This window comes from Sporothrix schenckii (genome assembly GCF_000961545.1).
Source record: "Sporothrix schenckii 1099-18 chromosome Unknown Cont47, whole genome shotgun sequence".
Lineage (NCBI taxonomy): Eukaryota > Fungi > Ascomycota > Sordariomycetes > Ophiostomatales > Ophiostomataceae > Sporothrix > Sporothrix schenckii.
In genome coordinates, this window is record NW_015971148.1 from 4316033 (window position 1) to 4337910 (window position 21878).

Here is a 21878-nt window from a genome sequence, read left to right on the forward strand (position 1 = left end):
TTTATCACGAGACCAGAGCGGATAATGGAGAGAAACCGGAGAGAGGACTGCGCACGGTCTCGTCTGCTCCCTCCATTTCTAATCTGATCGTTAGAGCCAGAGGATGACGACCAGAACAAACGAAAAATAGCCGCCGCTACAACCATACAATTGACTGGATATTCTCGGTCTCTGGTCTTGGAATGTATATCTTGCCTGCCGAAATGCCCCCGGAACAGTCCTCATTCCTCGTGTCAAGAACCCAGGCCACGCATTCAAATTCACATTCGGTTGTTTGTCTGTCGGGTTTCTTTCCCTTTTTTGCATTTCTCCACTTTGACAATAGTGCTCCTCGCGTCTCCTTGAGTTCGGCACCTCGCATGACCATGTTTCTGCACACCATCGCGAGAACAGAATCTGCACAATGTCTCGGTTCTCACTGTTCCCAGCGTGTGATGGCAAACGGATTGTCCAAATCCCTTACGATGGACAAAGTGCGGGTACGTGGCCAGGCATACCACGGCACATCGTCGTTTTCAGCTCCGTAGTGCCGGCGGGTATGCACGCAATACGTTGGTCGTCACATAGGGGTAAAAGGGGGCAACAACAATCAACAAATAAGAATGAGAAGAGGAAGAGGAAGAGGTTGGTGAAGAAGATGGGTTGTAGACAGGTGATGTAAAACATTGAAAATTGACAAAAAAACGGAAGAGTGAGAGAAAAAAAACCATTTGAAAACGTACAAGAAATATCTGTAAGTCGAATGAACGTTATCGATTATTAAATTTTTATATTTTTAATCTAGTAAAGCGTAAATCTTCGAATAAATTTATGTGAAAAGTACGCCAATGTTTCATAGTGTATAACTTACAAGGAAAGACAAACAGCACAGCTTGATGCATAGCAAAGCTTATGAATAGCAGAGCCTCACGAGAAAGAAGACTCGAGTTTTTGTTTTGCGTGTACGTCGCATTAGGCTTCTCGCGTCAGCTGTGGACCCCTTCCGAAATAGTGGGGACCATGGCACTTTGGCGGTCTGGACTCGGGCATTGAGTCGCGCCAGCCGTATTTGCTCGTCATCCGACAGAGGTTTACTTTTATTGGGTCAACAGAGGTGCTTCAGCCTCTTCGCTGTTATTAACATTGACGCTCGCCGCCACTGGTCAGACCTATACCGGACTGGTCGGCACGAGACACGAAAGCCTGACAAGGGGCGACTCATAGCGATCTGCTGCAGGCGTTGACTCACTGTCCAAAGGAAGCCACTCCGACATCCGCCGGGACCCAGTACAGCTGCAACCCTTTTGTGAACCTGTGAAGCACGACACAACGGGAGGCAGGCAAGGCGGGTAAGTGAGTGACGCCAAGTTCACGCAACTTGGTGGTACGAGGCAGCAACAAGGCTGCGACAGGCAAGACCTGCCCGTACGTCAGGCGTGTTGCTCTTCGTTGCCTAGCCCTTGGTCCCTGTCAAAGACATTTAAGAAGAGGAAGAACGACGACAGCGAACAACGACGTCTGCGCTGTCTCATACGTTGTGCGCTGCCTCTCCCTTTTTTTCTGAGGCAGGCAGTCTATAGTAACATAGACAAAGGATTGACAAGAGGGAGCAAAGGACAAACCGCACGCGTGCCCTGTCCAGAATGGCCGACCTTTTCTCGCTCACGGGCGACCCGCTCATCGAGGCCGTCACCGCCGCCGTGCGTGTCCACATGGCCCAGTACGACGGCTCGCACGACTTCAACCACATCCGCCGCGTGGTCGGCCTAACGCGCCACATCTGGCACACAACCCGGGGCGCGGACGTGTCGTCGTCTTCGCCTCAGCCGCCGGCCGACCCCCGCGTGGCCGTCTTGGCCGCCCTGCTGCACGACGTCGGCGACCGCAAGTACATTCAGAGCGCCGCGTACGCGCCCGCCTCCGACGACGAGGCCAAGGCCATTGACGCCCTCGTCCGGGACACGCCGTTCGCCCACGACACGGGCGCGCGGGCCACGGCCGCCGTGTTTCACCGGTGTGTCCAGGCGGCGGCAGAGTCTGCGGGGCCTGCCGTCCCCGAGCCCGAGGACGCGGTCGCACTCGGCCGCAAGGTGGTCCTGGTTTGCCAAAATGTCAGCTGGTCGGGGGAGAACAAGTCGGACGAGACGCGCGCGGCTGTGGCCCGGCTGGCCAAGGAGGTGCCCGAGCTGGCCATGGTCCAGGACGCGGACCGGCTCGACTCGCTGGGCGCTGTGGGCGTGGCGCGCTGCTTTGCGTACGGAGCCAGGGCCGGCGTGGCGGGCAAGGCGCAGGGGCGGACACTCGAGGACAGCTTGGACCACTTTGACGAGAAGCTGCTGGTGGTGGGCCAGCGCATGAAGACAGCTGAGGGCGCGCGGTTGGCCGCGGAGCGGACGCAGCGGCTGCGGCAGGTCCAGCAGTGGTTCCTCGACGAGGCGTCGTTTGCCGTTGGTGGTTTTGTGGCTGGGAAGGATGAAGCATGAGACCGGGCGGGACCTTATGAAATGATACGAAATGCAATTGATTATACGACAGAACAGGCGGGAGGTGTAGTATTCAATGCGCCAAGAGCTAGGATCACAATGGCCATTTAGAGTAGAATATCATAGAGCAAGGCAAGGCCTTTTTTTTTTCAGTTTTATTAAAATCAAATATCTGTGCATGGTCTTCTATATAATATTAGGTGGTTAAAAACCAAAAACTATCCATCCAATTAGAGACCCTCCGAGAGTAAGGATGTGTCGACGCCGAGGCGAGCCAACACCAGTTCAAGTGAGCCTTTGTCTATTCAAGAATAAGACAAGACGCATCCACTCGACTGGCCCTCGCTTGTTTCAAGACGAGAGCAAACCTCAATATTAATGAATTAAAACTCCATATTCGCCAGTCCGACAGAAAAAAAAAAACTCCGAGCGGTTTGGACCAAGCACAAAAAAAGGCGATATTAAATTGCCGAGAAAAGCAAAACAACACTCTTTCCCATTGCGAAGTAGGGGCGTGAGGTGCAAGCTGGTCTCATGGGCTGGGTTCGATTTTTTGTCTTGCCAATGCGATTTTGTTTGTGGTTGCTATTGCTATTACTTGACGCAGTAACGACACTCTCTGCAGGAGTGCGTTGCTCGCTTACAAGTAGTAAACAGCAGCGGCGCCGACAACAACCAGGAGGGAGCCGACCTGGTTGGCCGAGGCACCAGCCGTGGGGACATGGGTGATACCGCCGCCACCGGCGCCGCCGTTGCCGCCGCTGCCGCCGCCGCCCGAACCAGTGGTGGTGGGCGAGGTGCCGTTGCCGCCGCCGTGGCCGCCACCAGCACCACCGGCGCCGCCAGAACCGCCGCCAGTCGTGGTAGTGGGCGTGGTGCCGTTGCCGCCAGCACCGCCAGCGCCGCCGGCACCTCCAGCACCGCCAGTAGTGGCGGGCTTAGAGGTTGTGGCAGGGGCAGACGAGGCAACCGACGAGGCAGCCGAGGAAGCGCCAGAAGAGGCGGCAGACGAAGCAGCCGACGAAGCAGCCGACGAGACGGCCGACGATGAGGCAGGGGCCGACGACGAGGCAGGAGCCGACGACGACGAGGCAGGGGCCGACGACGAAGCAGGGGCCGAAGACGCAGGAGCCGACGAGGCGGGGGCGCCAGAGGACGGAGCTGCACCCGAAGACTGGGCGTAGGCGACAGTGCCGGCAGTCAGGGCAAGGAGGATCGACGAGACCTTCATGATGACGATTTGAAAGTCGAAGAAACGATATTAACTTGTGGCGGGAATGGTGAAAGGTGAAAGATGCGAAAACGTTGCTGTTGATCTGGATGGAAGCGATAGAGCACTGAGCGAGTGACAGGTAAACTGGAGTGAGTGTAGAAAGAGAGAAGAAGGAAAAGGAAGAGAAGGAAGAGCGAAGAAGGACCAGAATATAAACCAGTGGGAAGAGGGAGGGTGGTAGGATAGCGTCTTTAATAGTGAAAGGTCCTGACAAAGGGAGAGGGTAGATGATTAAGGAGCTGGTTAGAGCGACCACGGCAACACCGGTTGCATGGGATAAGACCAGGATTGAAAGAAAAGAAGGTTGCGAGGACCGGCGATCAGAAAGGTTCCAAGTGGCGGGAGGCCTGGCATGAGCACGCGGGAACGGACGATGGCGAGATGCTTGGGCAGAAAGACCTAGGAGAGACTTAGAGCAGGATGACGAAACATCGACATGATGGTGACCTTGGTTTGTCACTTGGCGTTGGCGCACTTGGAAGTTACCCCAGAGTTCTCTTTTGTCTTTGCCCGAGGAATCCGGCCCCCTACTCAGAGGGCAGGCGGAACTGACCAAGAATCCCAACAAGTGGCAGGGCTGGGCTGGCATGCCTTTGCAACGTCTTGAAGTGAGACATTACCAAGGGCCATCAAAGACACAACGAAAACATCCCGCGACCCTTGGCGTTGTCGATTCACCTACTAGCAGACCATCGTCATCGCCATCGCCATCTCCATCGCCATCCTCTGCAGGGGAGCAGGTGTCTTTGTTAGCTGTCGCCTTTCATCTGGTCTCTCTTGCTAGTTGCTGTCGTTGCTCTGGTTGTCTAGGTTGTCCAGCGACCGTAGAGTAACAATGGCCAAGCCAATCAATGTACCGAGTACACCGACCCACTGGAGAGGCGAGATCGAAGGCGAAATCGACCAATGTTGGTAGCCGATGGGCACAGCTGGTACAGTGGCCGATGGATGGAGCTCTTGCGTTTAAGCGGGTCTCTCTGATGTCATAACTGCAAGGGCAGTTGCGCGAGCAGGAAGAGCAGGAGACGGCGCCTTGAGCGCCTCAGCGCGAAACAAAGACCAGCATGCGAGGGGCCAAGCTCGAACAAGGAAAGCTGGAACGACGGCGCAAAAGTTCGATGACCGAAAATATGTGCCAGGGAGACTCGGAGGCCCAGGCTCACAAGATGCTCCAGGTTTGGTCGGGATGTTCACTGATGGTCAAGGATTCACAGGAGAAAGTTGCGCCGAGAACGTGCCCAGCCTTGGTTCCGGTGCCCAGCAAGCCTCCCTAGGAGCGTTGGAGGGAGTCAGAATTGCGCGTCCTTTTGCACCCCTTACAAAAAAAGAAACAGAGCATGCAGGGTGAGTGGAGTAAGCGACGGCGAGGACAACACGACCAAGTGGAGGAAGGGTAAGGGCCAAAATCGAAGAGACAGATGGCGGGATCGAAGGCCGGCTCTTATTTTGGCGCTGGCGCTGGTGTGTCGCACTTGCTGTCGAAACAGTCTTTTCTTATCGTTTGCGACGAGGTGAAAAGTTGCGATGCGATGTGAAGTGCCCGTGAGGAGGTATTTGCTTGCTTGCGGTGATGCCAGCCATTTTTGAGAACGTGAGATCGATGCTTTGTTTTGTTGTTTCGATCAACATTGACAACGGGGCGTTTCTGGGAAGGCCTTTCAGGGGAGGTCTGGTATCCCCCACCCATTCGAGGCAGGACCAATCCACATGTTTGCGGCTATCGAACGGGAAGGTGCATTGGTAGGTGCATTCCCACACAGCAAGGGTCGTTTTGAGCTTCACGAGAGAAGGTGCTACCAGTCTACGGAGCAACACATTGTACGGACTCGTGGAGTAATTACGGAGCACAGCGAAACACAAAGGCGGGGTGAGAAAGGGAAGCTGGAAGTAAGGGAAGGAGCGTGGGCGTTGTTGAGTGTGGTGGGGGATCCGCTCTAGTTGGCTGGTGCTTGCCGATCCATTCCTGCCCAGCTAGGGAGTCAGGGAGTATGTCGTACAGGCTCCATAATTAAGGTTGGCCCCTCACCCAAGACGCCTGCTGAGGACTGGTGGAGCACGACACCGGGCGGGATCCTACTTTAGACATGGTGCCATTGAACCGGTGGAGATGTTCTTTCCTGGCATGCCCTGCTTTTGCCTTCTGGTCATGAAAGTATGTGGGCAGAGAAAGAAGAAGGAGCGAAGCATCCTAGAAGGCGCAGGCTCGATAGGGTAAGAACACAGTAGCGCCACTGTCTATTTGGTAATGAAAGCACGACGGACAAAGAAATGGGCAAAGAAGGTGAGACATTTCTATTCTAGAACAAGAAAGCCTCTCCAGCAACATCGAGAACGACAAAGAAAGCATCGATATGCGGACGGGCGTACGGCCTCGCAACGTAGGTAACGTTGAAATGGAAGTCGGCGAGGGCAAAATTAAAACTATCAAAATTTTGTCAGAGAATTTAGTTTTTATGTGAAGCTTCTCAAAGAACAATGTACGACGTAGAAGCGAACAAAGGCTTGTGAGACAAATACGATCAAGGGGTTTTGGCGGGCTCGGCAGGGTCAAGGACGATGACAAGAAGTGAGAAGTGCGATATCGCCTTTGGAGGTAAGTATCATAATTGTACTGTTTTCTCCCTTCTGCTGCATCTTTTTTTTTTGCCCAACACCCCGTGACTGACTCGTTTCTAGTCGTGTTCTATTTTTAAATGATGAAAAAGTAAATGTAAAAAACTACGTCGTACTTTGCATGTGTTTGCCTTGTCGATGTGGTGCAACTGAAGCGTGGTACTTCTTTTTTTAGGTGCAGGTGTAAATGTACTCGTCGATGCTACCACAACTAAAAACGCTGGCAAAATAGCGGCATCACCGTGTCTGAAAGAAAACGCACGGAGTGTTACTCCGTGCATGGGATGACAACTGCAACGGAGCAATGCCTGTACGTACTCCGTGCTCCGGATGGCCAAGAACGAAGGATCGGCGCTCGGTAGACCCTTTTCCCACAAAATGACAAGGGAGGGAACTGATGAAACGGCAGCGAAATTTGTGAGAAAAGCACGAGCAAGCAACTGTGGAACGAGGCGAGCACTCAGAGACTCGTTGTCGTAATTCGCTGGGCGTATAATATGGTAAGACACCGAGAACAAAGACGCAACCGGGGAATAAAGCATGGTTCTCAGACATTGAGCCCCGAAATCAGCGTCGAGACAAGTCGATTTGTCGCTGGGAAGGAAAAACCTGGAAAATAGTCAACACTGTTGTGAGTCACGGCTACGGATTGGTGCGCCAGTCAGTCCCTTATAATAAGAAAACTTTGATACTGTCACTATAAAGAAGATGAAAGTGAATCGGTCAAGCTCTCCCCTAACAACTCCGCCTTAGCGTCGATGCGCTGAATAACAAGCATTTGAGCCGGCGGAAGCTTGCCAAAACGAAAAAAAAAAAAAGACGGTAGCCGCGGATGTCTTTTGTATCCTGTCGAACCTTTCTTTTTAACGAAGCAATACGGAGCTTGGAACCGAGCGAGTGATAGCACTAAGAGAAGCTCCCGGTGCGGTCGCGAGGGAAGGACGAGAACGACATCTCGAGAAAAGAGAGATAGGTAGAAGCAACTAACAGACTTTGCTTTGTAGAACTGCCGCCAACGCCATTACTCCGTACTCCACATCGATGCCACTGCTCTATTTTGAGGATTCCGGCGGATTAAGCTTATTTCGGTGAAGGATCGAGAGGGTGCAAAACGATGTCTTGGCCGTGACGGTCCTTTTTGTTTCAGTCTTTGGGGACGATCGATCGGCTCTCATATCGAAGGCCTGATTTCTGTAGAGGGCTTTCAGAATGATGAGGATCTTCAAAGTGCCAAAACGAGGGCCAAAGTTAGGGCCCTGTACGTGTCTCACTCTTGTCAACGGTGCGGACAGTTTGCTTTGTCTTCTTCTGGTTAGCAGCTTGGGTAGCATAGGTAACATGGGCTAGACATATAATCAAAGCGTCATAGCTTCGATGCGACCGCTCGATCGCTTCGAAGAGATGTATAGAGTGCTTTTCACGAAAGGCAAGCAAGCGGTGGGAGGGCCGACAAAGGAATAAAGAACGTGATGTGCTGCTGATTTGGGATGGAGCGGTAAAGTCACCCGAGCACCCAGTCAAGATTTGTCTGATGACGCCTCCAGCGCTGTCATGGCGAGAGTGAGACTCGGGAAGTTGTAAAACGACCACAAAGACCGTAGTTTATCCTCCCATTGACACAGAGAAAGCTTTGACTTGGACATCAATCAATGCACCCACATAACGAAGAGAGCCTTTCTGTTGGACGAGGTCGACCGCCAGAGCTATCCTTTAGTTTTGCACTGCTGAAGCTCAAATGCTTTGTTCACGATCCCTGTCAAAGAGAAAACTGCCACAAACAGATCGCATCGATCGTTAGCAAGATAATGTGGAAACAAAGGGTCATAACCTGTAGACAACTAATTGGCAGTGTTCAAAAAAATTGCGTCACTGACTTCTAGGATAATACTGTTATTTGACGCCATGCGACAAAATTTCGTATGTCTTCGAGATCAGTTGAGGCGAGTAGAGGTTAGCTGGACTCATCAAAGCAAAATATTATGCTGCTGAACCCTTTCATGAGTAGAGCTCGATTCTGGTGATGCAACAATCTTGGAAGCAGTAAGAGGGGTGATGATGCAGTCGTGAGGTCATACCGGGCGTTGCCTGGACAAAGTGAAGGAGTGATCAACGCATCGTGATTGTGACGTGACAAAGAATCGATCCCAGTTCGTCAAAGACACATGGAGCTGTCAACATTGCGTGAATTATATCGCCATCAACATTGACAACGATACGCACCGCATACTCTGCGATCCTCAGGCCATTGGCATTTTGACAGTGGAGCCTGCAGATATCCCTTTATCAACTGGTTCGTTGGTGCTGGAAAACTTCATACTCTCTAAATCTTTATGCCACAATACCGTAATATGCAATTATCCGAAGAAAGTCGCATTTTTGCCGTCTGTTTCACGTATTGTTCGTTTGTTGAGTAACCGAAAACTCCGTCGAACGGCGTTCGAACCGAGATGGCGTAAGGCTCTGTGGAGATGGCTGCTGTCATTAATGGTGTAGACTTGAAGGCAAAGTGTAAACACGCGGAAACGGGCAGCACTGGCAGGCCAGCGTGAAGAACACTGCACTTTGGGCTTTTCACCACAATAAAAAAGAATATATAACCAAACGAAATATCCTTCGGGCGACGGCGTCTAATGCCTCGTGAACCCCGAGTCTCGCTCCTGCAGCGCCGGCGTATTTGAACCTTTAAACACACATTCATGGTTGACGCTGTACAGCACTGCGAGGCTGTGTATCCCGTCCCCGGCCGGATGGTCTACATGCTGAGCATGTCCGGCCGCGGTGTGCCATCTTTGGTAGGTTTTGGCCAGGCCGAGACAAGGCTGGCCACACAAACATTTACCCATGGAAAAGGCACCGCCACAAACGCTTGTTCGGCTGGTCAGAAATATAACGTAGAGACAGTGGGACACAGTTGCTTTTGCTGTACGATAGTCTGTTGGTGGCATAGCTTGTAGAACACTTCAGCTGCGGGATAGGTGGAAGAGCCAAGACAAAGTAAGAAGGTGAAAGAAAAAGAGGTCGCTGCAGGAAAATACAACATTTCGTTCACCGCATGGCGTGTGAGTCTGGTCTCGTTCTTGGCATGCAAGTGGTCCACGCAGTGCCGGATGCAGGGTTTCGTATTGTTGACCTTCGGGGTTCAGCTGCTGCACTACCTTGTGTGTGTGCTGGCAAAGGAGCCTTGATCTTGTTGGTTTGGTGTGGCCTCTTGTTGCTGCATGAGTCGTGTGCAACCGAAAGCAGGAGAAGGGGCCCAAACTCCACAGTTCGGAGCCAAATGGGCCGAATAAAACTTACGATCATTTGCCGTATAACAAACATTTGGGTCTGAGCCAAACGATGACCGCCTCCTTGGGCGAAAGGATACATCGAATGTGTCGTTTATACTGTATCGTGAAGTTTTGGGTTTTTTCTTTGGCCGATCCTGCAGGACGCCACGTAACACTTGCAGACCATGGCGTCTTTGTGCTTGTACCACGAGAAAGGACTATAGCCAAGTGTTCGTTGCCGTCCAGCCAAAAGAATGTCGTAAATACCTTACAAAGGACATTTGGTCGAAGAGGAGAAAGGAGGCTTGATAGGGATCAGAACATTTTCAACAGAGCTAAATGCCTGTGGTCGCCGGAAACACAGCAGAGAGACGCAACTATGTATCTTTATGTGATATTATGAGGCACGCTGGAGAGGTCGAGCTTCGTCTAGGCGTTTCGTCCCATTTGAGATACAATCGCACACGGAATGGTGGATCTCCGAGATCGTGGTCTGGCACCACCCACACTTTGGCGTTTGCAGAAGCCGAGGGGCAGCTATATTGCGGCAATATACTCCGCATTTGCAAGGGTCAAAGGGCAAAACTTCTTGTTGGATCATTACCACTTTCTTCCACTCGCCATAAAATGTGCAAGCGACACCCGGCCGTGTGGGGATGTGAGGATCTCATCGCATTGCAATAGTCGCCTTGCTTTCGTTCAGCGCACACCGTCGAACAGCTGAGAAGTAACCCTTTGCAGGAGAAATCATAAGAAATAAATTAGTAAAAACATAAAAAAACAGCTCGCGAGGGAGGGAGATAGTAACGAACCAGGCCCGAGGATTGAGACTCAAAGGATGGCTACAGGAAGGGGCCGGGATGCATCAATCCGGCAGAATATCAGAGAAATCTCTGACCTTTTTTCTGTCGTCGAATCCGTTTTGTGTGCCCGGGCAGAACGACTTTCTGTCCTTCAGAATATCGTCTGCACCTTGCTTGCGAGCCGTCTCGGTGTCTGATTTGCTAGGCCCGAGTTTCTGCCCTTTCTTGGCCGTTCTTTGCAGCATATGCAGCCTATGCAGGTCTGTAAATGGCCGAGCAGCCTCGAGAGGCGGCCCTGTGCTCTGATTCGTGGATGACCTCCTGCATGCTGCACGTCTAGTCGCAGCCGGCCAATCTGGATAGGAGACACGAGAGGTCGAAGGGTGGGTTGAAAGGTGGGTGAGAGGCACGTTTCGAAGAACGAAAGAAGAAAAACAATAGTGAAGGAGAAGGGGGGTGCAAAACTGGGAGGGGAAGGATTGTACGATTGTACACGAGATTTTGGTAAAGAGAAAGGAGAAAGAAACAACGAGTTAGGCAATACGACATACTTCGTATGCGTCTTCCCAGAGCAAACTTTGCGATGAAGATCATGAGAGCGACGCTCGTCATGTGGTCTTTCCTCCGCTTGATTGTAGTAGAATGCCGTGAGCTGGCCTGTATTGCCGCCGCGGGAGGGAAGGAGCGGACTCGCCCATTCGCGCCATTGTCCACTAGGAACACAGTCGATCACGACAAGACCGTTCCTCGGCTCCTTCCTTAACTTTTGTTTATTGGAACGCTTCTCCATAGGAAAAAGAGGGACCAAGGCCACAAATGCGACAAATCTCGTAAAGAAAGAGCGATGCAAACAGTCGCACGAAAAACAACGATCTTGGGCAAGGAGAAAAATCTCGGGTGGCAGGAACGGCTTGTCCTAGCGAGCGGGGGTCCGAGTCCAATTTGCTGCTGGAAGCAGCCGCTAATGCACCAAAAGCCCGCTGGCGGGCCTCAATAGTATGATGATTGCAAAAGATGCGTGGCATTCAGCACCTGCATGGCCTGCTCTTGGCCCAGTTCAGTTTGGAAAACGGACCCAGCATTTTCAGACAAGGGACTGGACAACATTCCACCCGAGCCCTCTTGCTGCACATTCGCCGCCGTAGCTGCCTTGCTTCTGTTTTTGAAACTGTTACAGTGGCTCTTTCCTATTAGACGAGAGTGCATTGCGCCGTAAAATTCTTCCAGAGCACGGCCAGGGCCTGTGAGTATGGAAAGGTCCGGGGACAGCGCCTTCCTTTCCTGGTGGTCCCAATCCGCTGCACCTGCCTCTCCCAGCCTCTCTGCTCTTGCCTATTTTTGCTCATATGCTCTCGTCACACTTTTGCATCGTTGCAGCGTAATATCTCCCCCCTCTTCTCCTGGCTTCTCTCCTTGTCTCCTTACCAACTCACCATATTCCGTATCGCTCCTACGATTGCCATTTTCGAACCACCACATTCCACCTGTCACCGGCGGATCCTCACGACGATTACTTTGCAACGAGACAGCACAGGCTCCGGCATAACCGAGACTGCCATCCCCCCCGTCCCCTCGCTTTGCCCTCGTCGCGATCACACTCCCGCTCGACCTCGACATTTCCGGCCACGAAAGTTCTATTTGCGCCATGCGCTGGGTCGCGACACTCTGGCTGCAGTCTGGCTCACAAGTTTATGACATTCGAGGAACTTTTGCGCCACGACCAGACGACCGAAGAGGGGCAAGACGCAGCGAAAACGACCCTGGCCAGACACGAGGACAAACCTGAGTAACAGCACAAACAAGTGACGAATTCTGTGGCAGTGGACAGCGCCACCTGGCCGTTCACGGCTTGCCTGAATTCGCAGGTACGACGTCGAGGGAATAAGATCTTTTCACCCCGTGGAACGACGGTTCTACATAGCATCGACAACTTCTACTTTATTTTCAAAAGCAGCAACGCTGCTGCTGGACACTGCGCGCTTTCCACATTTTCTTTTCTTCAAAACCGACTACAAGGTTTGTTCGACTTTTTCGCGTCTCGAGCCTTTGAGGACTCAGACGAACTTTTATCGCCTCATTTCTGGATCCTTGTCTCGACCAAAAATCATACATAAAACCGCACCAGCTCCGCTAAAACGTCAAAGTTGGGCCAAGATCTCCCGAGCCTTGAGAGTTTCTTCACATTCACGTTTGCTCTGCCACGCACCATGATCAGCACGCCGTCCATGTCGCTTTCACCGATGCGCACTTAAAGGGATAAACCACGAAATTTGGCGAACTACTTGGCTCGGGCCGTCCAACGGCTAGCGCCAACACGATGAGACCGCCGCTTGCAACCGCGCCTGCAACGGCGGCTACGGATGATGGAGAGACGCCATCTGCATCATGGCCAGCCTCTGCAAACCACCACCTCCTCTTCAAAAAGCACAAAGTGCTTCCCCATCCTAGCAAAGATACCTCGTACACCAGTTTGCGAGGAGTGCCCCGCCCTTTAGGGCCGCCGAAAATCTCCGGTCCCGCCTTGGCAATTTCGGCCGCGTCTTCATCCGCGGGTGGCTTATCGGACGATGCATCCGTCACATATTCACAGCCTTCCAGCCCCCGCACAAAGAAACAGTACCCCAAGACTTTGGGCAATGGCCCTGACTTGCCCCCAACACCACCAGCACACTCCCGCAACTCGTCAGCTACCTACTCCGTTTTGCCATCCACTGCGACCTATGTCCAGAGCCCGGAACGGAGTGCCGAAGATGTGCAACTAAAGCCGGCGCTGCCCACGACACCGACGAAGCAGCTGAGCCCACCTACACCCGACGTTACTCCACCACATACTATTCAACCTGAATTGCGCCCAAAGGGCCCTCCCTCGCGACCGCCCCTCCGGGACCGCAACATGTCGAGAAGCACCGCCGACTCCAGAACGGCGTCGTTTAAGACAGCACGCGAAAATCCATCATCGTCATCATCCGACAACGAGGACAGCTTCACGTCACTCCCGCCCGCTCCGATCTCAGCGCGGACATCAGAAAGCACGGTTCGCCACTTCGTGGCCGAGAATCATGAGACCCCGAAAAAACGCCAACCGAAGGCTGTGGGCCTGGGGCTAGGCCTGGAGTCCAGTCCCGAGGAGAGCATCACTCCCAAATCAAAACGCGAATTTGTTAGTTTCGACGGGGAGTGGGGCTCCAAAACTGACGATGCTGTGAAGGAATGGGACGATAATCTTGAACGGCATGTTGCTGTGCGGCACCCTCGAGCCGCAAATCAGAATGCAGCGGGGCCTGGCATCCGAGACGAAGTCATTGAAGACGTTATAGTGACGCCAACAAATGCAACAAAGGCGCTTCGTTCCATATCTTTGCCCCAGAGGATTTTGACCTTCCCATCTTCGAACGAAAGTACCGACCAGCTTAGAACACAGCCACAAAAGCCAGTTCAGCACCGAGAGCCACCTCCACTACCACCACAACAGCAGCAGCCGCAACGGCAACAACAGCGACACCAGCGTAGTCAGAGTCAACAACTGCCGCAGGCGGTTGAACAGAGTCGCGAGCAACCAGTCATCGCACAGATGGCACCTACTTTGGCTCCGTCGACGCGCGACAGGCGGCCTCGTGTCTCGACTGCATCCTTTACATCGAATGTGCCTGCTGTTGCGGAATCTGTCTTTTTTGGCTCACCCCCACAAAGGCAGAGGACGCTTCGTCACGTAAAAAAGCAAGTTACACTCCGCGACTCGGGACTCGACCTGTCTCCTGCAAGCTCCACAGCCACGTCACTACTGGACGAGACAACCAGACAGCGACGTCCGAACGGTGGGCGTTTCAACAGCAGTGGCCACGACAGCATTGCCTCCACGACCAGCATGAACAGTATCTCGAGCCGGAGCGCCAGACGTGAGATCTGGAAGGCAGGCGGTATTCCTGTTGTTGTTGTCCCAAGCCGCCTGTCATCTGTGAGGTCGTCCAGCCGCGAGCCCTTTCTTCGCTCAACTAGCAGCCGCCGATCGACGAGGAGCCAGAGCTTGCACTCTGCGCCACTATCCCAGATTTCAAAAAGCAGGGAGGTCTCTCCATACTTGGAACAGGGCAGCCGGCGAAGCAGGGCGTATTCTGTGTCTGAAGGCTCCACACGGAACAGCTTCGCGCGTGATGGCTCTGCACCGGGTGATCAGCGCACGATCGACTTTCCCCCTACCATTCCGAAGCGGTCTTCATCTCTTTCGGCCCCGACAAGCCGCAACGTGTCACGGAGTGGGTCGTTGAATGCTGAAAGCGTCCACGCGCATTCGGCAATCTTGAAGGCCCGCCTCAATGACCAGGCGAAAGCCTCTCCCGGTACTGAGCCAAATGATACAGGCGATAGCCCTGCAGTGGGGCTAGCTCAACAACAATCCGAGCGGTCTTTGGAGCCAGCATCACGGCCTGAAATTAAATACGAGGCTCCTGCAATCCCAGAGGCCCAGCGCTCTGAAAGCCTCTTGTTACGCGATACCCACATGGAACAAAGTGCTGCGGATGAGACAGTACTCCCTCGGCTCGGCGACCACACTGACAGACACGAGGATGTCCAAAAACGTGATTCGGATAAAATCCACGGCGATGAGAGCAACTACGACCACCGCAACCTCCTTGACCCGAGATCGAGCTTGGATCGTTACATGGACCGTTATTCGTCACGGCACTTGTCGCCGCACAACACTCCCTTCTCCATGGTGTCTGTTGAAACGAACACGACACATCACTCCCAAGCTGAATTATCTGAAGCCTTGGCAGTCAACATCTACCCCCATCAAAACACCTCGGTGCTTGTTGTTGACCACTCCAATCGACCATCAGATTGCTCAGACGACTCACAGCCAGACCGCCTGACGGACGACACGGGGCCTAGCTCCTCGAAACAAGAGTCGTCTCCAGCATCAGACTTTGCGTCGGCTCTTACGCCAAGCTCCGTCTCCGCGCCACCGCTAGATCGGCCAAGAATAACAAAGACGGATCACGACACGGCAGAAGACATACCTGTAACGCCATCCCACCAGCAACCATTCTCACTCGACGATGTCGACTCGCCTCTGCGGAACCCGCGTGCTCCGCCAGAGCCTCCAGCGATCAACTTCATCCCGGCAACGCCGTCAGGGCTGACTCCATCGACTGAGAGAGAGCAGAACCGGGGCAACTACTTTGAAGAAGTTGTCCAAGGTGCTAGCGATGGCAGACCTCGCCGGCGGCGCAGTGTATCTTTAGTTTTGCGAAAGGCGCTCAGCCGTGGCCGCAGTGCGACAACCGAGTACGGTCCATCGGCCAGCCGAAGCGGTGGTCTTTTGACACGCACGCTGTCGTTGACGAGAGACGTGCAGAGGAAAGCGTTTTCCATCCGTCGCTCTGACTCCATTGACCAGGGCAGGGGTACCTCCTTTGATATCGAGCCTGCAGAGGAGGATAAGCTCCACCCATTCTGGCGGCCAGCTTCCCAGCTGTTGGATGACGACGATTACCGGCACGGCAACGGCTACGAGGACGAGGAGACCTACCGGTATCCTCCTATTGACAACCGCCCGCGTGGCCCGCGGAGAAGTCTGAGCATGCGGATGAAGAAGACGTTTGCCATCCTTCCCATCGACGCGGCGGATGATTTCTACCCAGCTTCGATTGACGACACACCGGCGGATCGCCGGACAGTACGCCGTACGCCTAGTGGCAACCTACGTGTGGTCAAGCATCACGGAAGCACCGAGTCTCTTGGTGAATATGCTACAGTCGACGACCACCGGCCATACACAGCGCCTGGGCGTCAAGGTAGCCGCAAGTTTCGGTTTTGGCGCAGCCCTTCGTTGGGCCGCAGAGACCGCCCCGAGCTGCATGACAACTACTACAACCAGAGTACTGGCGCTGATGCCAGCAACGCGGTCCACGAAGACGAGAAACCCGGATCCCCAGGCGCCTCCGGTGCGGACGGTGCTGCTGGAGGGGATAGAAAGCCCATGAAGATCTTGCCGGATCTTGGCCTGGGCGACAAAATTGGCGAGTACGGACCACACACGATTCCGCGGCGATTTAGTGAACGGCGCCGCGAGAAGAGGAGCAACGAGCTGCGGCAGAAGATTAGCGGACCGCAGGAGGTTCGCGATGGCGTGGGCGAGGTGATCCGGCGGACAAACTACCGCGACGCCTTTACACAGGCTCAAGCGAGCTGATTGTCGTTTTTGAATGTTTACGAACGTTATGATTGTGACGGCTTTATGTTTTCTTTATCTTTTTTTTTTTCAGGTTTGTTTTCTTCTTCTTGCTCATGATGTTGCTTGCCGTTCCAGATATTTGCTTTCTTTTGAACCCTCTTTATATCCTGTTCCGTTTATGATGCCCTCCGAAATGTCACGACAAACAATTGCGGCAAGCTATATATTATTTTACGATCCCTTGGACGGCCAGCTTAAACTTAAATTGGCCAGGAGTTCTGTTATCGTGTTGCGATTCTATCATATATGTATTCTTGTCAACTTACCTAACGTCTTTATGTGTACAAATTTTGCAGATTTTGAAGATTTTGCATCAACAAACGACAAACGACAGGTTCTTCATTACGGACCAAATGTCGCAGTATTTTCGTTCCACCTATGTGGTTTCTATAGATGATGACGACACTGGAACACATGCTAAATGACGGCATGGCAAAGCAATATTCAGGGTATTTGATGTATTAACAAAACTCAACTGTGCACCATGTGATCGCCATTTTTGAAATCCCAGAACGCCATGTTTGTTCCCAACGCTTTCCTGTTCTCCAAGCGAGACAGGAGCAACAGCAAAATACAAAAAAGGCCGTAAAGGCCGTTGTATGTACAAGAAATACAAGGCAATAAATAACACACATGCAACAACAACAACATCAAATGGGATTGCACATAAAAAACAAAACGAAAATAAAAGCACATGTCGAGAACAACTACGCCAAGACTGGCCAACTGGCTTCTCTGCTGCCATGATTATCGTCTGTCGCCACCAGGCGGGCCAGGCATTGGCGGCCCACCCGCACCGGCGCCGTGCATGAACTGCGGCGGTGGAATCGGCGGGAAGCCGGGCTGGCCGGGTACAGGGATGGGCATGCCGGCTGGGAAGCCAGGGAAGTTGGGAGGTGGCGCGCCCGGCTGGCCGGGCAGAGGGATGGGGAAGGGAAAGGGGGCATACCACCTGCAGCAGCAGCAGCAGAACCGGGGGCGGAATGCCGCCGGGCGCGCCGTTGGCACCGAGCGCGGGCGGTGGTGGCGGGATGGGGAAGCCACGGCCGCCGCTGGCGCCGCCGCTGGCGCCGCTGCCTGGGGCGCCCGCTCCAAAGGCTGCACTGCCGGGCGGTGGAGGTAGACCGCTGCCTGGGGGTGGAATGGGTGGCGGGATGCCGCCGGGAAAGTTGAAGTGTGGTGGCGGCATGGGCAGGCCGCCGACACCAGGAGCACCCGGTGCACCAGGCGCGCCCGGGGCACCGCCGGCACCGCCAAAGGACGGCGGCATGGGCATGCCACGCGGCCCACCCGGAGGGCCTCCGCCGTTCATAAAGCCCGGACGTCCGCCGCCGAAGCGGGCTTGGGCGGCAGCGTAGCCGGGCTGGTTGTGGGGGAGCATGGGGTTTGCATGGGCCTGGCCCTCGGCGGCGTAGGAAGAGGTGATCGAGTCGATAACTGATTGTGCCTTTTCGTGGCCGATTTCTGTTCGCAGAGGCGGGCGTCTGTCAGCGGCGCGTCCGTCATGATCGTGGCGATAGTACTGGTTTTGCCAGTTGTGGCGACGGCTGTGCGGCCTGCCGCTGCTGTTTCTGCCATACGAAGGAGCAGCAGCAAGCGCACGAGTCGTGTTGATGCCGTTGTACGTGCTGGAGGAAGAGGAGAAAGACTCACGTTGGTAGTAGTCGACGACATTGCGCAGATGATTGCGGCCGCTGTTGTGGGCCTTGCGCACGCTCATCGAGTCGTGGGTGAGGTAGACATCGCAGTAATCGCCTGGGAGCATGTGTGTTAGTGAGAGGAAGGGTACAGAGGATGAAGGATCGGAGGGTGTCGCGCAGTTGCGAGGTTATCGTTTGGACTGGATGGTCACATCAAGCTACGTACAAAAGACTAGAGTCAAATGTTAGCATAGGAAGTCATGTTCACGAAGGTGTTCGCATACAAGAAGCGGAGGCATACATCTAGGCATTTTGATAGCGTGGTGACTAGGCAGTCGTGCCTGGCCAGGTGTCTGCGTCGGAGGTTGTCGATCAAAACGGGCGAGCTTCGCAATCTCGAGTGCGCCAAGCATGCAATCGCAAAAGTGAAGCTTTTCGCGGGTCGATGTTAAGTGGCGTCGGTCGCTCTTGCTACAAAAAACATTGCATGGGAAGGTAGCAGCAGCCTGGTCCAGTTAGGCGCCTTGTCACGTGCTGATAAATGAAAGATGGTAGCTGTAGTCGCGCCTTTCTGGCCTAGAGGCGCTGCTCCACCCTGATTGGCCAGGACATCACAGGCACGACTCAGGGGGCGGTACCCAGCTGTGGACACGGGTTTTCTTCCTAGAGCGGGTTTTTCTAGGAGCTTGATTGGGGGAACCACGGGGGGGTAGGGAGCTGCTGGTGCGTGAAGGGGAAACGCGACTCGCAAGGGAAAGAGGTGTTCAGATTGATTCTAGAGCCTTTTTTTTTCCTCATCTCGAAATTCGAACATCACCAACTGTCCGCCCCCGTTCGCATTCCCGTACAACGTGCGAGTGCATCCGGCAACCGAATTGACGACCGAGCGAAGCGTTTCAACGTTCGGTTCCTTTCGTTTCTCGCGCCCTCTTCGACTCTTGTGTTCCCCCTTTCGTCTTCTTTCGTCTGCGTCCGTCTCCTTTCTTTTCCGCCCACGTCACAATGCTTCCCACGACATTGCAGCAAGGCCTGTACGGCCTGTTTTTGTTTGCGACGGCGGCCCAGGCCCTTAAGTTTGACCTGCACCCGACCAACGGCCATCCACGCTGCATACGGAACTTTGTCACCCGCGACACCCTCGTGGTCGTGACGGCAACTGTCGGCGGCCACAAGGGCGACGGCCAGGTGGTCAACATGCATGTGAGTACACATTGGACTGGAGGGCGTAGAGAGAGGGAGAGAGAGAGAGATGCGGTTGGTGGCTGCTGCTAACAGGTACAACAGATCAAGGATGCTGTCGGCAACGAGTACGGCCGGGCCAAGGACATTGTCGGCGAGAAGCGGACCGTTTTCACGTCGCACGCGGACGCCGCCTTTGACATATGCTTCGAGAACAACCTCGCGCACCGCGGCGGCGCCGACAGCTTCCGCCACATTGAGCTGGACGTCGACATTGGCGCCGATGCCAAGGACTGGGCCGCCATCCAGGCCAACGAGAAGCTCAAGCCCGTCGAGACGGAGCTGCGGCGCATCGAGGAGATGCTCAACGAGATTGTCGGCGAGATGGAGTACCTGCGCCAGCGCGAGCAGAAGCTGCGCGATACCAACGAGAGCACCAACACGCGCGTCAAATGGTTCGGCTTTGGCACCACGTTCCTGCTGATTGGCCTCTGGGGCTGGCAGATCATGTACCTGCGCGCCTACTTCCGGTGGGTTTTCTATCATTTTTGCTTTCCTTCACGGTTCTCCTCCTTTAACGTCCACTAACACCCCCCAAAGCTCCAAGCATCTTATCTAAGGCTACCGACGACGATCGACAACCACCGGCATGATCGGAACGGACGGGCTTTTGCGCTTTGCACGCCTCTCCATACACCAACCTTTCTTTACTGTACCCTTATCTAATTCATATATGAAAAATACTGCATTTACAGAATCCCGGGCGGCAACCGGGGTATGTCAAGTTAAGCAGCGAAGAGCGAGAGGAGGAAAGACAACTACACAGATAACTATGAACATACGACGGATATGGGGGAGACCGTCTTCATTTTTACATCTACACGGTACCGTGGTGCTTCGGCCCGTGAAGGATATGTGGAGGCGCTTCTTCAGTGTATAGCATGGAAATGAACTGGCGCAAAAAAGACGGGAAACTACTTTTTATCTTGACATCCAGTCGACCGTTGTGCTTTGACTGATTTGAACGATGTTCGAAATGTTGATGGTGTGAACGCATGTGAACGTGGCACGTGACCAAATTGGATAGAAAGGTTCGCATTCGGCCAACTCAGCGCAACAACGAGATGAAACAAAATAGGCATGGAGACTTGCTACTGTAATCTTGACTTTGATGCGAATGTATTCGATGTCTGCTTCGACGTCGGGACTCCTGCAGCTCATTACACCGACAGACCGTGATGTTGGCGGCTGCAGGAGGCTTTATAATGACGGTAGTGGTTCTGCGCAGAGCCCGCTAACTTTGCTGCTTAGGGGACCCGAGGTGCTCCTTCCAGCGGGCGACAGCGGTAAAGCCGACTATCTCGAAAATTTATAGCCGACTCTCAATTCGCTTGTGATAGACGTCGTCTCTTCTTCGACAGAACAACACCAGCGAACACATCATATAGACACACATACAACGCCACAATGACTGCTCAACGACTCTTACGGCCGGCGCGGGACGCCCTGCGCACGCTGCCATATGCCACGCCCCGCACCTGCACCTGTCGCGCCTACCGGTCGACGTCATTTTTCTCGACCTCTTCCTCATCCAGGAACGCCTCCTCCAACGACGACGTCAACCGCTCCGGGCCCATTGATCCCCAGCCCGCCAGCGAGCTGCAGCTGGGCGAACTGCCGGGCGGCACGTTCCGCATCGAGCCCCTGCGCCGTGTCGGCGAAGACGTGGTGACCATGCGCGCCCGCTTGCTCTACCAGTCGCGGAAACGCGGCACGCTCGAGTCGGACCTGCTGCTGTCGACGTTTGCCTCGGCACACCTGGCGACGATGACGGCCACGCAACTGGAGCAGTACGACCGGTTCCTGGATGAGAACGACTGGGACATCTACTACTGGGTGACGCAGGAGGAAAACACGTCCGCCACAACAGCCGACGATGGCAGCGGCAGCAACATCCGCGAACGCCCTGCGCACGAGTGGGCGCAGACGGTGGGCACGTTCAAGCCGGCGTATCGCCCGGTGCCGGCGCGCTGGCAGGGCAGCGAGATCCTGGCAATGCTGCGGCAGCACGTGCAGGAGCGGTCGGCCGAGGGCGAGATTGGCCGCGACGACGGCAGCGCAAAGGCGACAATCAGCAAGACGAAGCGGACCGGCGAGGGCATGGCTTTTATGCCGCCGCTGCCCGACTTTGGCAAGAAGTAGGGTGCAGGGAGCAAGGATGGGAGGGTGGGAGGATGCATGTGAAACAAAAAATATGTAAAGACTTTGAAACCCGCATGGAATGCCGGATGAAAACAAAAAAGAAAATCGTTATGCTCATTATCAGAGACACAAAAAGTGCGGACAAAAGAGACAAAAGGAAACGAAACAAGACAAGAGGAAAGTACATGAAGAAAAGCGTAAG

At 54.0% G+C, this 21878-nt stretch overlaps 6 protein-coding genes across 6 annotated transcripts; 4 read left to right on the top strand and 2 right to left on the bottom strand.

Annotated features, from left to right (window-relative positions):
• Nucleotides 1-1622: 1622 nt before the first annotated feature.
• On the top strand, nucleotides 1623-2462 carry SPSK_04502 (uncharacterized protein; the record flags this gene model as incomplete). Its single annotated transcript, XM_016731306.1, has 1 exon — nucleotides 1623-2462. One exon carries the CDS (start codon nucleotides 1623-1625, stop codon nucleotides 2460-2462), a length of 840 nt encoding a protein of 279 aa, XP_016585901.1.
• A 640-nt stretch (nucleotides 2463-3102) lies between these two features.
• Nucleotides 3103-3693, bottom strand: SPSK_04579 (uncharacterized protein; the record flags this gene model as incomplete). Its single annotated transcript, XM_016731381.1, has 1 exon — nucleotides 3103-3693. One exon carries the CDS (start codon nucleotides 3691-3693, stop codon nucleotides 3103-3105), a length of 591 nt encoding a protein of 196 aa, XP_016585902.1.
• A 9044-nt stretch (nucleotides 3694-12737) lies between these two features.
• On the top strand, nucleotides 12738-16613 carry SPSK_03892 (uncharacterized protein; the record flags this gene model as incomplete). Its single annotated transcript, XM_016730707.1, has 1 exon — nucleotides 12738-16613. The coding sequence occupies one exon, from the start codon at nucleotides 12738-12740 to the stop codon at nucleotides 16611-16613; it is 3876 nt and encodes a 1291-aa protein (XP_016585903.1).
• Nucleotides 16614-17402: 789 nt separating this feature from the next.
• On the bottom strand, nucleotides 17403-18420 carry SPSK_04433 (uncharacterized protein; the record flags this gene model as incomplete). Its single annotated transcript, XM_016731240.1, has 2 exons — nucleotides 17403-17564; nucleotides 17605-18420. 2 exons carry the CDS (start codon nucleotides 18418-18420, stop codon nucleotides 17403-17405), a joined length of 978 nt encoding a protein of 325 aa, XP_016585904.1.
• An 877-nt stretch (nucleotides 18421-19297) lies between these two features.
• On the top strand, nucleotides 19298-20062 carry SPSK_04522 (uncharacterized protein; the record flags this gene model as incomplete). Its single annotated transcript, XM_016731326.1, has 2 exons — nucleotides 19298-19495; nucleotides 19580-20062. The coding sequence occupies 2 exons, from the start codon at nucleotides 19298-19300 to the stop codon at nucleotides 20060-20062; spliced, it is 681 nt and encodes a 226-aa protein (XP_016585905.1).
• An 879-nt stretch (nucleotides 20063-20941) lies between these two features.
• On the top strand, nucleotides 20942-21676 carry SPSK_04535 (tpr repeat protein; the record flags this gene model as incomplete). Its single annotated transcript, XM_016731339.1, has 1 exon — nucleotides 20942-21676. The coding sequence occupies one exon, from the start codon at nucleotides 20942-20944 to the stop codon at nucleotides 21674-21676; it is 735 nt and encodes a 244-aa protein (XP_016585906.1).
• Nucleotides 21677-21878: the final 202 nt, after the last annotated feature.